This window comes from Equus przewalskii, chromosome 27, assembly GCF_037783145.1.
Source record: "Equus przewalskii isolate Varuska chromosome 27, EquPr2, whole genome shotgun sequence".
NCBI lineage: Eukaryota > Metazoa > Chordata > Mammalia > Perissodactyla > Equidae > Equus > Equus przewalskii.
Window position 1 is genome coordinate 40,724,271 of NC_091857.1, and position 17,844 is coordinate 40,742,114.

A 17,844-nucleotide genomic window follows, 5' to 3' on the forward strand; every position below is an offset into this window, starting at 1 on the left:
GCGTGGCGCCGTGGCTGCACTACTGCAGGGTGTCGAGAGACCAGACAGAGGAATAACGATAAAAATAGCATCGCGCGTGTGCGAGACATTTTGTGGTTGTAAAGCCTGCCGGTGTCCAGTAGAAGTCACTGTCTGTTGGCCCTGCTTGGGGCAGTTCACAAGCACCTGGACGTAATGTTCACACCAGCAGAGGGCACATTACCAGCTCCTCTTGGGGCCTTTCAGCCAAAGACAGACAAGGGGGTGGGCCCTGCTGTTCTCTGGGTGTGAGCAGTGGTGTGGGACAGACACAGGGCTGGCCGTGGGGTTGCAGAGGGCTGTGCTGGAGCCGTGGAGCATGTGATGAAGCAGTCCTCCACCCTGGGCAGGGAGAGGAGGTGACAGGGGAGAGACCACCTGTCTGTGAGTGAGCTGGATCACCAAGCATGGCACAGAGGAGGGATGGACCTCAGGCTAGTCTGCTCGTCAAGCTGCGGGAGGAAGGGAACCCACCCCTTGCAACCTGCCTGCCAGGTGGATCCTTCTGCTGCTCTGATCTGTTCACAGGCCTAGTGTGGGACTCCTGGCTCTTCATCACGGGGGTGCTACCAGCGCAGTGCCCTTGAGACCCTTTGATGCTCTGCCTTTGCTCACGGGTCTGACCTGGGGGTGTCATAGTGTCTGGGCTGGCCTGGTCCGAGGCAGTGGCGGAGGATCGATAACTGGGAGACTGGCTACCTATGTAGAACCCTCTGTCAGCCGGATCAGCTCACAGACTCCCAGTTTGTGATCCCTGCAGAGCAAAGGGAGTATCTCCCTTAATTTGCATTTTAATGGTTTATTTCTCAACATTTACATTCTTGACTTTGCACCTTAAAACTCTTGTCAGAGCTCTTTCGTGGCAGAAGACTAGACCAATAAAGTAGAAAGGCAGTGCAGTTGCTACAGGATGACATAAGGGGAACTCTAAGAAATTGGGGTCCCAAGAAAGAAGGGCTTGGAAGGCCTGGGCCAGCCTGCCCCTCGCCCTCTCTCTCTCACAAGAGTGTGCTCCTAGACAGTTCTGTGGGTTTGCATACATCTCCACTGATATTCGCTAGAGATTATTTATGTCAACAGAAAAGTTTCATGTGACCTTAATGGAAAAGCAGCCAATGAGTGTGAGTCCGTCTGGGAAGACTGGATATCTGCAGGCACAGCAGGGCGCCCACAGCACGTGCTCGTTCAGCCAGGAGTCAGGGTTCGGGAACTTTGTCTTTCCCTCCCAGGCTCCTCTTGCTGGCCGAGCCCTGGTGTTGAGGGATGGAGGGTGGCCATCTACCCAAACAAAGATAGCAGTTCTCATTTAGAGATTTAGAGCTGAATGGCACTGTTGAAGCACATGGAGAAGGAGTGGAATTTTGGCTGCCGCTTTCACGGTGCAGAAAGTCTTCCTAAGATAAAAGGAAAGTCTGGATATATTGGGTATGTTCCTCTGGTCAGGGCAGCTCGCACAGGGATTGGTTTCCCTGCTTTCCAAGCTTCTTCACTCCATCACTCTGGCTCTCACAGAATCATCTCTGAGCTCAGCAGACCCAGCCACTCCTCCCCCAGGTGGCTTTTGTGAGAGGACAGTAGCACTGGTGCAGGAAAGGAGGGCTGGCTGCCGAGACTATGGGAGACATGAGCAGAAACAGTGGCTCCAGTGGCTCCCTGAGCGCCTAAGGGTGTGGTCCTAGGAAGAGGGCCTTCTGCCTCACTATTTTGTGAAGAGGATTTTAGTGGCAATGCCCCATTCCCTACTAGGTAATCTGTGTCATTGTGCTTTACGCTGAGCTTAAGAGGTGGTTGTGATAATAATGTGAGTTCCTACTGTAGAAGGCCCAGCGTGCGGGCTGAGTTCTGCTGAAGGCCCGCAGATGCCCCAAACCCCACGCCAGACTCAGGTCAAATGCTCCAGATGTGTCCCTGTAGCAGGGAAGGGGGGCTTTGCAACTGGGGGTGCTGGGTGCCATGTGCACCGGCACCTGGATGAGCCCTGCACACCTAGCAGGATTTGACATGATTACCACTGGGGCTGCTCTCTGCCTGTAACTATCTCCCGGCCCTTTTAGCCATCTAATATGGAGCTGAGAAGGCTCCCTGCCCCCACTCCTCCAGATGCAGCAGCCTGTGCCACCCCCTGACTCTGATGGCAGGGATGTGTGTGATAATCAGGAATGCTGAGGGCTATGGACTTCCCAGGGCTTGATCTGACATCAGTCCAAGCAGATGATAATTACGAGGCCCCTGCATCCCCCAACAAGACACCATGGAGTTATTTATAAACACAGGCCCCTGGGTACACTTCTCATGGGAAGGACCACAGTGACAGCAATAGAGAGTGTGGCAAACACACACACACACACACACACACCATGCTAATGGAGGGGCAGCCACGGAACACAGTGTGTGGAGAATTTGAGGTGGGCTGGTCCTGTTTATGGGAGGAACCCAGGCCCGCTCCAGGCCCTGCCCAGCTGCTGGGACCTGGGGGCGGGCCGTGTGGCTCTCAGAGATCTGCTAATATATGATAATACGCCAGCAGACACGGATTGTCTTGTGTGTCAAGGGCGGAGGCATGAGATAAGCTGCTTTTTCCTCCCAGGGTTGGCAGGAACTGGAAATAATTGAAAGTTGTTAGAGTCCAACATGCTGTCCCCAAACACTATCATTACTTTCCTAATGACTAACTGTGTCTTTCAGGGGGCGATGAAGGCAGCTGAGAGGCCGTGGGCTCCTGGAGAGGATGGGGAAGGGGAAGGTGGCAGCCTGTAATCTGGGGCGGGGGGGGGGGCAGAGGGGGTTCTGCCTCTGCCCCCGCCCCATGCTCTGGCTTCAGGAGCGGGGTCCCCAGGGTTCCCTCTGGCCCCTCTGCCTGCAGAGTCAAGGTGAGGCTGACAGCCAGGGCCACTTAGTTGGGACGCAGTAAATTCGTGCAACCTCGGTCTCCGGATCCAGTCCTGCGGGCTGTTCTGCCAGCATCCCTTCTTGTTCACTTCCTGCATCATGTCCCAGCGTCCTGACCCCTCCAGGCCCCAGGCCGCCCCCTCCCTCTCCCACTGCATGCTCCTCCCTACTTCCACAGCAGTCTGCCCAGAGCCCTTGGTTAACCACATCTTCCTGCTTGGAATGTGACAGGTGCCCCCACACTGCTGGGAAGGGCTCCTCGGCTGCTCCTCTGCAGCCCTCTCCTTTGGAAGGACTCACGACCCAGATGTTGCTTGCATTCTTGCTTCTCCCAACTGCTGCCCTTGCGGTGGATCCCACCCCCAAGCCCTTCTCACCCTCCAGCCAGAGCCTTTCCTTTTTAAAGGTTGTCTCCGAATTATATAAGTGACTTGAAGACAAACAAGCACAGGGCTCTTCCTGACCCAGCCTATGCCCAGGATGACTGCTGTCCTGCATCTGGTGTGGACTGTCCAGATTTTCATCCTGGGTGCTGCCCAGCCTCTCCTGCCTCTGTGTGCCAGTGGGGTCCTTTGTGTACTGTGGTGAGCTGTGGGTACTATGGTCATTTCTAATGCTTCCACGAAAAGAAGAGGTCACAATGGTGACCTTTGAGTGGGTACTTCCAGCGGCCCTACCACCACCTGGTCACTGCTCATGAAGGAGTGGGGTCCACCAAGGAGAGGCCTGCGAATGCCTCCTGCCCGGGAACAGGGACAAATGGTGCCAAGGGCAAAGGAGGGGGGTTGCCAGCCGGGGACAGGGTGGCGCTCCAGGCCCATCTGGCGGCTGGACAACCCCTCCCCTTGCTCGGAGATCTGAGACAGCTCCGTAAGGCTGAGCTCTGTCCTGCAGCTGCGCGGGGAGGGCCTCCGGGGCTCCTGCCTGCCCCGCCTGCCCCGCTGCCCAGTCACTCCCGGGACGTCAAGGCGTGTCTGTCACCTGGCTGGTGTGGGTGGCTGCTGCACGATCCTTGCTAAGAGGCCACAGCGCACACATGAGACACGGGGATTCAGTGCCACCTAAACACAGAAACAAAACAAAAGCAGCACGCAGCCGGGGGAGGGGAGGGAGGGTGGAACGAGGACAATGACACCAAACACCGAGACATCCTCTGTCCCGCGAGGACGGCCCAGCTCTTCAGATGGTCTCGGTCACCGTCCTCGGGCCACCTGCGGATGTCGATGCGCAAGCCCACCCGCGTCCTGGGTCGGCTGGGGCGGGTGGAGGGGCAAGGACGGCGGGACACTTCGGCCGGACACACGGATTCTGCGGCGCGGGAGGGAAGGGGGCCCGTGCAGGGCGGGACAGGTGGGGCCGGGCTCGTTGGGGGGACGTCGGAGCAGGCCCGGGGGACTGCCCGCCTCCCTGACCACTGCAGGACCCGGCCTGCAGGGCTCCGGCCGCAGCCTCCGGGCCGGCCGAGCGCGTCCGAGACGTGCCGGGCGTGGAGCGCGGGAGCCAGGCGGGACGGTCCAGTTCACTCCGCAGACCCCCGCCGGAACCGCCCGGGCCGGGCCCCGCCCCTGCCCCGCCTGTGACTCCGCCCCGCCTCCCGCACTCCAGGCCACGCCCCTCGAGAGCGGCCTGCGTCCTGCCCCACCCCGCCCACTCGTGGCCCCGCCCCAGCCCAGTGACCCACCCCCCTCTCGAGGCCCCGCCCCATTCCATGTGCGGCCCCGCCCACCTTGGGCTCCGCCCACGGCCAGTGACCCGCCCTCCCAAGATCCCGCCTCCTCCCCGTCCCACTAGTCGGTCCCACCTCCATCGGCATTGGCACCGCCCCGCCCCCGCCCCCATGGTGCTAATTGGTTTCTTTTCCGAGAGCTTCCGGAGCTCCGATTGGCCGCAACCGCCCGTTCCACCATTCGATTGGCCCGCCGCACCCGCTTTCTTGGGGCCCTGCCCTCGGGCGGGGGCGGGGCCAGCGGCGGCGGGCGGCGCGGGATTGGCCAGCGGTGTAGAGGGGGCGGGCCCGCGCCGCGCGCAGCGCCTCGGCTGGAGCGCGAGAAGCGGCGACCGCCGCCTCAGTCGCCTCAGACTCGGTCGCCTCAGGCGCCGTCGCCGCCGCCTCGAGCGCCTCAGACTCTGCCGCCGCCGACCCGACCGCCCTGTCCCCGCTCTCCGGCCCCGCCCCGGCCTCCCGCCGGCTGGCCCGGGGCACGCCCTCTGCCGCGGGGCAGGTGAGTGAGGGTCGCGGGCGGGCCGGGGGCGCGGCGGGGTCAGGGACCCGGTGTGGGGTCGGGAGTTGGGGGCCGAGCTGAGGTGGCGGCCGGGCCCGGGGCCGGGGTCAGACACCTGGGCCAGGGGCCCGGTCGGGGTGGGGCTGTCGAGCCGGGGCCGGGCCGGGGTCGGGGTCAGACACTGGAGCCAGGGGACAGGGTCCGGGCCGGGGCGGGGTCGGGGGTCGGGGTCCTGGCGGGGCCCGGGCCGGGGTGGAGGGTCGGGGTCCCGGCGGGGGTCGAGCCTGGGCCGGGGTCGGGGGTCGGGGGCCGGGGGTCGAGCCAGGGCGCCAGCCCGCGGCCGCGCACTTTGCCCGCGCTCCTGGCGGGGACCGCACGTCCGGGCCGCCGGAGCCCGCGCCAGGGGCCGAGGCTGGAAACCCGCCGGCCGGCCGACTTCGGGGGCGGGGTCAGCGGGTCCGGCGTTCCGCCGTGCGGGTTCCCCGGGTCGCGCGCCCAGTCCGCTGACTCGGGCGGGCCCCTGTGTCTCTCGCGACCCTCCTGCCGGCTCTGGAGCCCGCGCGCCGGCCTCCCCCCGCGCCCTCGGCGGCCGGCCGCCCGGCGCCCCGGAACCTGGCTTGGGCGCGGGCCGGTGCGGCGGCCGCCGGCGGCTCGGAGCGCTCGGGCACGCCCTCCGCCGGTCCGGAGACGGCGCGGCGGTGGCGCTGGGCCTGGGCAGACCCGACGGGCGCCGCCGCTGGCCGGCGTGGGGCGCGGCGTGGTCCCCCGCACGTGGACGCCGCAGGCTGTGGAGTTTGTGTAACTCAGCGCTCTCTCCTGGTTCCAGCTCGGCCGCCGGGTCTCGGGAGGGTCCGAGGGCAGGGTCCGCGGGACCGCGGCGCGGCTGGCGCGGTGGTGCCGGCGGGTGGTGATGCTGGGCGCGAACGTAGCCCCCGGTGTCACTAACGCTCGGAGGTGGGAGCGCAGCTCCACGAGCGTTCCTTAGGCGTTTGTGAACGTCGGCTAGGGTTGAGAAGAAGCGGCCTTTCCCCTGCGCTCCGGAGGGGCCGAGGCGCTGGGTGTGTCTGCGACAGTCCCGGGAGGCCCTTGACCAGTGTGCCCTCCAAGGCTGGGCCCCGCGGCTCGGGTTCGACAGTTTCCCTGCCGGGCCTGTAGCCGGTTCCGGGGTCAAAGGCGGAGTCGTTCCTGGCTTTGCGGAAATCGCAGGCTTTGCTGTGAAAGTGGCCACCGAAGCAGGTTTTGGTAGATGCGAGTTGCGCAGCCCTTTGGTGAAGAAGGCTGGTCCTCTGGGCCGTAGCGAAGAAAAGGGCTGCTCGCGTGTAGGAGCCGCCCGGCCTGAGCCCCGGGGTGAGCGTGGCGGCTGGGGGCGGCTCCGACGGCCGGGCCTCGCGACTGCTGTCCGTGGTGCTGAGCGCGGCGGCTGGGGGCGGCTCCGACGGCCGGGCCTCGCGCCTGCTGTCCGTGGTGCTGAGCGCGGCTCCTGGGGGCGGCTCCGACGGCCGCGCCTCGCGCCTGCTGTCCGTGGTGCTGAGCGCGGCGGCTCTGTTTGCTCTTTCGTCTGACTTCCTTTCCAGCGTGACACTGGCTTTTGGAGTATGTTTAAAACGAATTTCAGAACTCATTCTATTAAAAGAAGAGTTGAACAGGGGAGTTCTGTTGAACTTGAATGGAATTTGGTTTCCTTTTAAAAACTAAAGCCATGTTGTTGTCTCCTTTTTTAAAGTGGATGCTTGTACCAAACCAACATTCCCTTTCCTTTGCTTAGTCTCCTTCTCCCCAGGTGGGAATTTTCTTGCTAGAGTATGGACATCAAGTTACAAACCACTGAAATTAAATAAGACCCTGTTTTGTAACAACCACACTCTAAAAAAGTGTACTCTCTATTATAATACATGCACGTATGCGTGCATAGAGGCAATTTGTTTTTCCCTAAACAGGGTGGATTGTAGTCCCCCGCCTCAACCCCGTCACTAGCAGGGAGCTTCCCAGCCTGCCTGGAGAGGGCCTGGAGCTCTCCGCGTGTGTGGTGGGCTGTTGGGCAATTGCCAGGCTTTCCTGCTGGGTTGGAGCAACATCTACTCTTCTGTAATTTTGAGGACATCTTTGTAAATCATTTTAGAGAAATCCTTCATTTCTCCTGAGGTTAATTTTGTCTGTTCCTTTAGAATTGCCCCACAGATTAGCAATAAAAAATAATAGGTGTCACTTGTGGTGCAGAGATTCTTCCACAGGATAGTAAATTGTGCATTAAACTAAACAGTGGATTGTTGAGGGGTTTTGTTATGAGCATCTGAATTAGTTCTTTGGCCCCATTGGCAGCCGTACACTTAGCCGAGGTTACTCTTTGACATCTCTTTTGTTGAGGGAAACCCAGAGCAGCTTCCTTTTCCTTCCTCCAAGCTTCAGAAATGCTCTCGGAGTGTCTGTTCTTTGCCAGGCCCTGTGCTCTGACCTGGGAACCCCAAGGAGAATGAAACAGAGTTCCTATCATTGAAGGACTCACCACTTATGACTGAGAAAAGGACATGAAAACAGATGCTTACATGGGGCCACACTAAGTGCTGGAATTGGGATACACAGAAAGCCAGTTTGGTGGGCTGAGGAGGGGTGATTCATTTAGGCTGGCCATCAGAGAAGGCTACAGAGAGGAGGTGGCCTTTGAGCTGAGACCTGGAGGATGAGCTGTAATTGTTTGAGCAAAGATAGGTATAAATCGATTAGAAAAAGATGAGGTCGGTGTAACTGTAGAACAGAGTGTGTGGTGGTTCAGAGGCTAGAGGTTTGGGGGGGCATTGTGAAAGGGTTGGGACTCTGCTAGAGGTGGGGGGAGAGTTGTGGAGAGATTGTGTGGTAGGCAGAATAATGGCCTCCCAAAGCTGTCCACATCTGTTCCTGTGAATGTGTTATGTTACATCGCAAAGAGGATTTAAGGTAGTAGATGAAATAAAGGTTGATTTTATCAGGTGATTTTAAAATAAGGAGATTATCTTGTATTACCTGGGTGAGCCTAAAGTCCTTAATCACAAGGGTCCTTAAATGAGGAGGGAGGCAGAAGGGTCGGTGTCAGAGTGAAATGAAATGAGGAAGACTCTACTAGTCATTGCTGGCTTTGACGGTGAGCCAAGGAATGAGGGCAGCATCTAGAAGCTGGAAGAGGCAAGCAAATGGACTTTCCCTAGAGCCTCCAGAAAGGAACACAGCCCTGCTGACACCTTTATTCTCACTCAGTGAGACCTGTGTCGGACTTATGACCTCCAGAACTGTAAGATAATTGATTTGTGTTGTGTTAAGCCACTGAACTTATGGAAATTTGTTAGAGCAGCCACAGGAAACTGATAAAGTTAGGACTCTGCTCTAGGAATTTTTCGCTGATGAAATTTAAGGAGGAAATAACATGATCAGATTGGCTGTAGAGGATAAAATAATCCAGCTGCTGTCTGGGTGTGGTTGCCCCAGGAAAGCATGGTTCTGATCCCCAGTTTCACTTCCTGGCAAGACTGGCATCTGATATTGCCTTACTTGGCCTGAGTCCCACTTGACGTCTTCCTCCCAGCAGCCTGCTAGTTCTCCATGCCTGCTAGGTCTCCACGCCTGCTAACTGCCATGTCCCACTGGCCCACCTTTTCTCTGTGCTGGGCACTCAGGAGAGAGTAGACCAGGCACACATCTGCAGTGGGATTGGTGGGTCATAGTGTAGGCCCAGTTCCAATCTCAGAGCTGTTGTCAAGGTATTTTCTAAAGATTTGTTTATTCACATCCTCGCTATTCCTTTGTATCTTCAGACGTTTTCATTGTTGTCAGTTGAGTAGATATGAAATATATCACTGTTTTAATTTGCATTTCCTTGATTACCAGTGAGTTTGAGGATTTTTTAATCCATTTATTGACCACTTGGGTTTCCTCTTCTATAAATTGTATTCTTATATTGTTTGTCCATTTATTGCCTGGGTTGTCCTTTTTAGAACGTTTTAGAAGTTCTTTATATATTCTGGATTCTATTTGTGTCCTGTTTTTTATCCTTTTAAAAATGTTGTTTTGATGAACAGATGTTTAATTTTAATGTAGTCAAATTTATCCATCTTTCCCTCATGGTTTGTAGTTATTGAGTCTTATTTAAGATCTTTTGTTACCCCAAGGTCGTAAGATGCCCCTCTCTTTAAAACAAATTTGAACGTTTGCTTTTTATATTCTACTTTGAACTTATTTTTGTGTGAGGTGTGAGGTAGAGATAGCATTTTAGAATCTTTCCAAATGCATAACCGGTTGTACCAGTACCGTCGATTGAGTGCCATGCTTTCTCTGGTGATCTGCAATGCTGCCTTTGAGACTTACCAGATTCCACAGATGTGCAGATCTGCTTCTCATTCCTCCATGTAAATAATGATAATTTCATTTCTTCCTGCCCAGTCCTTAAATCATTTATTTAATTTTTTGTCGAATTTCCTTTGTTTGGACCACTAGACGGAGTTGCATAGGAATTGTGATAAGGCGTTCCTAGTATTGTTTTTCTCTTTAAAGGCAATACTTTTAAAGCCTTAAATATGAAGTTTGTTATTTTTTCTTGTAAATTCCTTTTATTAGGTTAAGGATGATCTCATCTACTAATAGTTTGATAAAAGATTTTTAAAAATCATTAATAGATTTTGAATTTTATCAAATGGTTTTCTTTACTTATTTAGATGATTTTATGTTTTTTCTTTTTTAAACTGTGACTGAGATGAAATATTTTAATCTTTTAATTTTAAACCATCATTGATTTCTTGGGATAGACTGTGCTTTGTTGTAATGTACTACATTTAATAATTATTATTGGATCCAATATGGTAGTATTTCATTTATGATTTTGGTACATATTTTCATAAGAAGTATTAATTGATAATAATTTTTTCTTGCATTGCCCTTATTCAGATTTGGTATCAAGGTGATACTTCATCATCTCTGTAATAGTTTCTGAAAGGGAGGGATTTTTCTTACTTGGAAGTTTGGCAAAATTGCTTCTTAAATGTTCTGGATCTGGACCCTTTTAGAACATGGAGACTCTTGCATCAGCAATTAATCGCTTTAGAAGGGTCATTCCTCCATTCTCCTCACATTTCATTGGCTTGAAGGAGTCATTCCAGTCACACCTAGTTTCAAGTGGGACAGGGAGGTAGAGTCCTCCACTTCCCAGAAGTTTGGGACAACTGAATACCGGTAAATATTAGTAACATTTACCACATTATGGAGGCTAATTGATGTCTGCTACAGAGCTGACCAAAACTCAAACTGTGTTCCTTTCTAGGTCTTGTTTGTAGGTTTTGCAAGTGTGTTGGTCATCACGGGACCAATTAGAATGTAAAGCTAGACATCATGTTGGTTTGTGTTTCTAGTGAACAAACCATTCTACTTACTCTCTCCAGAACCCACCTTGGGAATTCCTGCCTCTCTACCTTTCCTTATTGCAGAGGAAAAGTCTTCCTCTTTCATTCCTTCCCGCTGATCTAAATCTTAACCATCCTTTGAGGCTGGCACAGGTCCCACCTCCCTGTTGAAATTCTCTGCGTTAACGCTGACCCATGGTGAATTCTCCCTTCACTTCTTACAGTACCATCCTATCTCAGCACTGCAGAGAGCTGGGTTCAGTTTTGTTTACGGGTGGTTGGTTGATCAGAAGAGTCTTCAGATCCAAGTGTAAGCCTCCCTCCTTTGTCTAGGCTCTGCACTGGGAGGCTAGATATGGACAGACTGCATGAAAGTGGCCCCGCCATGATCCCTATCTCCTAGTATTCGTTCCCATGTATGAGGCCCTTCCACTGAAGTGGGACCTGTGACTTGCTTCTAACCAATTGAATATGGCAAAAGTGATGGGACGTCACTTCCGTGATTATGTTACATTGTATACAATTCCATCTTGCTAGAAACTTGTTTAGAGACTCTCTTTGCTGGCTTGAGTAACTGGCTATGTTGGGGAAGCCTACATGGCAAGACTGCTGGTGGCCTACAGCGACAGCCAGTAGGTAGCAGGGGCCCTCAGTCCTACAGCAAGGAAACTACTTCTGCCAATAACCTGAGTGAGCTTGGAGGCAGATTCTTCCGTGAGCCTTCAGTTGAGCCTTCAGATGAGAGCACAGCCTGGCTGACACCATAATTGCAGCTTTATGAAACCCTAAGCGGACTCAGTTAAGCCTGCTCAGACTCCTGACTCACAGAAACTGGAGATAATAAATGTGTATTGTTTTCACTTGCTAAGTTTTTGATACTTTGTTATGCAGCTATAGAAAACAAATGTATCAAATCTATACTGACCTCCTAGTTACCCTCACTAGAAGTGGGTTTGGGTTGATGAAACATATTTGAATCTATTTGAGGTGATCAGTTTTTTATTATTTTTTAAGCCTTTTTTCTATTATAAAAGTAATATAAATGATCTGTGTAGAAAAATTGGAGCAAACAAAGTACAAAGGACAAAATAAACATCATCCATAGTCTTACCACACAAAGGTAGCTAATGTTTTTTCTACTTTTATGTATGTACAGTAGTCCCTGTTTATCCATGCTTTCGCTTTCTGTGGTTTCAGTTACTGGCTGTCAACTGTGGTCCAAATATATTAAATGGAGGGCCAACCTGGTGGCATAGTGGTTAAGTTTGCATGCCCCAGGGTTTGCAGGTTCGGATCCCGGGCTTGGACCTAGCACTGCTCATCAAGCCATGCTGTGGCAGCATCCCACATAAAATAGAGGAAGATTGGCACAGATGTTAGCTCAGTGACAGTCTTCCTCAAGCAAAAAGAGGAAGATTGGCAACAGATGTTAGCTCAGGGCCAATCTTCCTCAAAAAAAAAATTACATGGAAAATTTCAGAGATAAATATTTATAAGTTTTAAATTGGGTGCTTTTCGGAGTAGCCTGATGAAATCTTCAGCTGTCCCACTCCGTCCCACCTAGGACATGAATCATCCCTTTGTCCAGCATATGCACACTGTATACACTATCTGCAGTTAGTCGCTTTGTAGCCATCTCGATTATCAGATTGACTCTCGTGGTATCTCAGTGCTTATGTTCAAGTAACCCTTATTTTATTTAATAATGGTTGCAAAGCCAACTTTATTATTCGTTGTTGTTAATCTCTTACTTGCATAGTTTATAAATGAAACTTTATCATAAGTATGTATGTATAGGAAAAAACATAGTATATATGGGATTTGGTAATATTTGTTGTTTCCAGCATCCACTGGGGGTCTTGGAATGTATCTTCTGTGTATAAGGGGTGACTACTGTATGATATGCATATCGTAAAAGTGGGATTCATTCCATAATATACTTTATGAACAGCTTTTTTCTTTGTACTAGATAGTGAGCATTTGATAGTGAGTGTCACATCATTTTCTTCTAAAATATCATTTTGAATGGCTGCATACTAGTCCATTGGGTGTCCCAGTTTATTGAGCCACTTCCCTATAGCTGGACATTTATGCTGCTTTAAAATATTTACCATGATAAACAACGCTTTGGTAAATATCCTACACAAAAATTATTGTGTGAATCACTGATTATTTCTGAAGGATAAATTTCTAAAGGCAGAATTATTAGGTCAGACCTTATAGATGTTTTTAAGCCTTTTGATACTTAATTATCCAGCTTCCAGTGTTTCTGAAAAATAATATAAAACTCAAACGTCTGTTTCTGGAACTCACCAGGTTGGGATAGGACAGAACTATTGATTTTTGAGCATTTAGGTTCCTGTTTTCTTAACCCTGTTTGCAAAGTGCTTTTAAATTATTCATTAAAGTGCAGTATGGATTCTATTTATAGACACATTTGTGTGTGAGATCGCTCCCTTAATGTCTGGGCAAAAAGCCTATGAATTGCTATTATCACATTCCTATCTTTGTAAATCCTTTTCTACTCCCATCTACCCTTTCTTTGTTCTCAACCAGATAGAGACACTGAGACACATAAGGCCTTCTAGCCTTATGATTACTCATATAAAATGGCTATCTGAGCTAGCCCTTGTTCTTTTCTTCTCACCACTCATTAACTAGTTGGCTTCATAAAGATAAGATATCAGCAGATTAATTATTCAAAAATATTTTTTCCTGATTCGTGAAATAATGGATGCTTACTTAGAAAATTTCTAAAATAAAGATTAGCATCAAAAGCAGAATAACAATCGTTAATTCTACTGCCCACAGGTGACCACCATGTAAACATAACTTGTTCATACTAGCTTATTCTTATATTGATTAGATTACAATGACTACTATTTTGTTTGGGATTTTTGCATACATGTCTGTGAGTGAAACTGGCTTATAATTTTTCTTTCCTTTAGCTGTTCTGTCTCTAATTCGAAATGAGTGTTTAATTTATTAATTTGCAGCTTTGCTCTTTTATATATGTGCATTTGAGTTGATACATTTCCTTATAAATAGTGCTTCAGCTGTGTCATTCAGAGTTTAACTTGAAGTATTTTCATTATCGTTTGATATATGCTGTACACTGAACTGTACCCCTCCCCCCATTCATATGTTGACGCCTTAACCCCCAATGTGATGGTACTTAGAGATGAGGCCTTCGGGAGGTGATTAAGTTTAGATGAGGTCATGAGTTTGAGGTCCTTATGATGGGATTAGTGCTCTATAAGAAGATACCAGCGAGCTTGCCCTCTTTCTCTCTCCGCCACTGGGGACACAGCAAGAAGGCAGCCTTCTGCAGTCCAGCAAGAGGTCTCTCACCAGGACCTGACCATGCTGACACGCCCCAGCCTCCAGAACTGTGAGAAGTAAATGTCTGTTGTTAATCCACCCAGTCTATGGTATTTTCTTATAGCAGCTGAAGTAGACGAAGACAGTTTATTTTCTCATTTCCATTATGATTTTTCTTTAATTTGTAGGTCATAATAGAAGAATATTCTTAAATTTGCAAGCATATGCATATTTTCTTATTTTATTTTTCTCCAGGACAATTGCATTGCCCAAAGATCTTGCGATGTATGATTTTAATCCTTTGAGCTTTGCCAGTTTGTCTTATAGCCCAGAATATGGTTATAAGTTTTCTGAAATGTTCCTGTGTACTTGAAAAGAATTAGGTTCAATGTTCTATATATTCTATTCAGCTAACTTGATAAGTATATTACTCACATCTTCTGTTTTCTTACTATGTTTTTGTCTGGTCGTTATATCCATTACTAAGATAATTACACAATTTCATTATGAGTATGGATTTGTCTTATTTCTCTTTGTAGTCCTGTCAATTTTTATTTATATGCTTTGAGATCATGTTAGTAGGGGCATGCAAATTTAAAATTGTTATGTCTTCTTGATGAATTGAGACTTGAATTATTACGAGTGGTTCTCTTTATCTCTAGTAATGAATCTTTGCTTTCATGGTATAATATGTCTGATGTTAATGTAGCCAGACCGGATTTCTTTAGGCTCATGTTTGCATGATATCTTTGTTTTTTATCATTTTACTTTCAGCCTTACTATATTCTTATACTTTAGATATGTCTCTTGCAAAGATTATACAGTTAGATTTTTTTCATCTGGTCTAATAATTATATATTTCTCTTGTCCCACATTTTCTGTGTTTATTTTTCCCCCTTTCTTGTATTATTTTAAACTAGTATTGTGATTTTTCAGAATCATTTTACTTTTCCAGTCTCTTGAGTACATTGGAGGTTATATTCCATTTTTTTCTTTTTGTGGTTACTATGTAAATTAGATAGTGTATTATCAACTTATCCAGATAACGCAGTTATACCTTCCTCCTGGACCATGCTAAGATCATAGTTTCTCAGAGTACTTGAACTCCAGTCACTCCCTCCAGATTTATATGTGCTTATTATTGTGTATTTTAATTCGACATGCTCCTTTTAAACTCAATGAAATAATATTAATATTAACATTATTATTTAAAATACCATCAGTGTTCATTTAGATTTATTCACATTTTTATTCATTCTTTGGTTTCATTGCTCTCTGACATTTCTGACCTTCATTTTCCGTGGGGCATTTTCCTCCTGCCCAAAGAGGCTTCTTTAGAAATTACTTTATTGCAGGTCAGCTGGTAGTAGACCCTCCCTATGTTTTTTTTCTAAAAGTATTTTGATTTCACTTTTTTCTTTTTTTTTATTCTTTCAATTTGCTTAAAAGTTTGGGGGGGATATAACATACATATTATGAAATTCACCCTTTTAAATTTTACGATTCAGTGGTTTTTGGTATATTGACAAGGTTGTATAATGATCATCACTACCTAATTCCAGAACATGTTCATCACCTTAACAAGAAACCTCATACCCATTAATAGTAACTCCCCACTGCTCCTTTTCCCTGGTCCCTGGCATCTGTTAATCTGCTTTCTGTTTCTGAGGAATTGCCTTTTATAGACATTTCAAAGGATTGAAGCATAAATATGTGGCCATTCGTGTTTGCCTTCTTTTTTTTAATTTTTAATTTTTAATTTTTAATTTTTTCTGATGTACGTCATATTTCGAATTCTGTATACATTACATCATGTTCACCCCCGAACACTAATTATAGTCCATCCCCTCACATGTGAACCTAATCACCCCTTGTGCCCTCCCCCCTCCCCCCTTCCCCAAAGGTAATCACCAGTCCAATCTCCAATGCTATGTGTTTTTTTTTTTTGTCGTTTTTATCTTCTACTTGTGAGTGAGATCATATGGTATTTGACTTTCTCACTCTGACTTATTTCACTCAGCATAATACCCTCAAGGTCCATCCATGTTGTCACAAATGGCCGGATTTTGTCATTTCTTATGGCTGAGTAGTATTCCATCGTGTATAAATACCACATCTTCTTTATCCATTCGTCCCTTGATGGGCACCTAGGTTGCTTCCATGTCTTGGTTATTGTGTATAATGCCGCAATGAACATAGGGGTGCAAGTATCTTTATGCATTTGTGTTTTCAAGTTCTTTGGATAAATACCCAGCAGTGGGATAGCTGGATCATATGGTAGATCTATCCTTAATTTTCTGAGGATACTCCATACTGCTTTCCATAGTGGCTGCACCAGTTTGCACTGCCACCAGCAGTGAACAAGGGTTCCCTTCTCTCCACACCCTCTCCAACATTTGTCGTTTCCTGTCTTGTTAATTATAGCCATTCTGACCGAAGTGAGGTGATACCTCATTGTGGTTTTGATTTGCATTTTCCTGATAGCTAATGATGTTGAGCATCTTTTCATATGCCTGTTGGCCATCTGTATATCTTCTTTGGAGAAATCTCTGTTCAGATCTTTTGCCCATTTTCTAATTGGATTGTTGGTTTTTTTGTTGTTGAGCTGTATTAGTTCTTTGTGTATTTTGGATATTAACCCCTTATCTGATATATGGTTTGCAAATATCTTCTCCCAATTGTTAGGTTGTCTTTTTGTTTTGTTGATGGTTTCCTTTGCTGTGGAGAAGCATTTTAGTTTGATGTAGTCCCATTTGTTCATTTTTTATTTTGTTTCTCTTGCCTGGTCAGACATGGGACTTGAAAATATGCTGCTCAGACCAACGTCATAGAGCGTACTGCCTATGTTTTCTTCTAGAAGTCTCATAGTTTCGGGTCTTACATTCAAGTCTTTAATCCATTTTGAGTTGATTTTTGTGCATGGTGTAAGGGAATGGTCTACTTTCATTCTTTTTCATGTGGCTGTCCAGTTTTCCCAACACCATTTATTGAAGAGACTCTCCTTTCTCCATCGTATGCTCTTGGCTCCCTTGTCGAATATTAGCTGTCCATAAACATGTGGGTTTATTTGCGGGCTCTCAATTTTGTTCCATTGATCTGTGTGTCTGTTTTTGTGCCAGTACCATGCTGTTTTGGTTACTATGGCTTTGTAGTATAATTTGAAATCAGGGAGGGTGATACCTCCAGCTTTGTTCTTTTTTCTCAGGAATCCTTTGGCTATTCGGAGTCTTTTGTTGTTCCATATAAATTCTAGGATTCTTTGCTCTACTTCTGTGAAAAATGTTGTTGGAACTTTGATAGGGATTGCATTGAATCTATAGATTGCTTTAGGAAGTATGGACATTTTAATGATGTTAATTCTTCCAATCCAAGAGCACGGAATATCTTTCCATTTCTTTGTGTCTTCTTCGATTTCTTTCAACAATGTTTTATAGTTTTCGGTGTACAGATCTTTCACCTCTTTGGTTAAGTTTATTCGTAGGTATTTTATTCTTTTTGTTGCCATTGTAAATGGGATTGTATTCTTAATTTCTCTTTCTGCTACTTCATTGTTAGTGTATAGAAACCCAACCGATTTTTGTACATTGATTTTGTATCCCGCAACTTGACCATATTCCTTTATTATTTCTAAAAGTTTTTTAGTGGACTCTTTAGGATTTTCTAGATATAAAATCATGTCATCTGCAAAGAGTGACAGTTTTACTTCTTCTTTTCCAATGTGGATCCCTTTTATTTCTTTTTCTTGCCTGATTGCTCTGGCTAGGACTTCCAATACTATGTTAAATAAGAGTAGTGACAGTGGGCATCCTTGTCTGGTTCCTGTTCTTAGAGGGATAGCTTTCAGTTTTTCTCCATTGAGAATGATATTTGCTGTGGGCTTGTCATATATGGCCTTTATTATGTTGAGGTATTTTCCTTCTATACCCCTTTTATTTAGAGTTTTTATCATAAATGGATGCTGTATGTTGTCAAATGCTTTCTCTGCATTTATTGAGATGACCATGTGATTTTTATTCTTCATTTTGTTAATGTTG

At 47.8% G+C, this 17,844-nt stretch overlaps 2 protein-coding genes across 49 annotated transcripts in view; one reads left to right on the forward strand and one right to left on the reverse strand.

The window, feature by feature from the left end:
* Nucleotides 1–2,699: 2,699 nt before the first annotated feature.
* LOC139079927 (serine/arginine repetitive matrix protein 1-like) lies at nt 2,700–6,751 on the reverse strand. Its single transcript, XM_070597712.1, has 4 exons — nt 6,279–6,751; nt 4,833–6,193; nt 4,105–4,215; nt 2,700–2,737 (listed from the first exon to the last, which is right to left on the reverse strand). Exons 1-4 carry the CDS (start codon nt 6,749–6,751, stop codon nt 2,700–2,702), a joined length of 1,983 nt encoding a protein of 660 aa, XP_070453813.1.
* PCBP3 (poly(rC) binding protein 3) overlaps nt 4,851–17,844 on the forward strand; it is a 280,291-nt gene continuing 267,297 nt past the window's right edge. For 8 of the 48 annotated variants that reach the window (XR_011534039.1, XR_011534041.1, XR_011534043.1 and 5 more), the window contains exon 1: nt 4,876–5,129. The gene's annotated coding sequence lies outside the window, so the exon portion shown is untranslated. Of the gene's footprint in view, nt 5,130–13,865; nt 13,888–17,844 lie in introns of those variants that run through there. The other 40 variants (XR_011534046.1, XM_070597981.1, XM_070597986.1 and 37 more) reach the window with 20 other exon arrangements.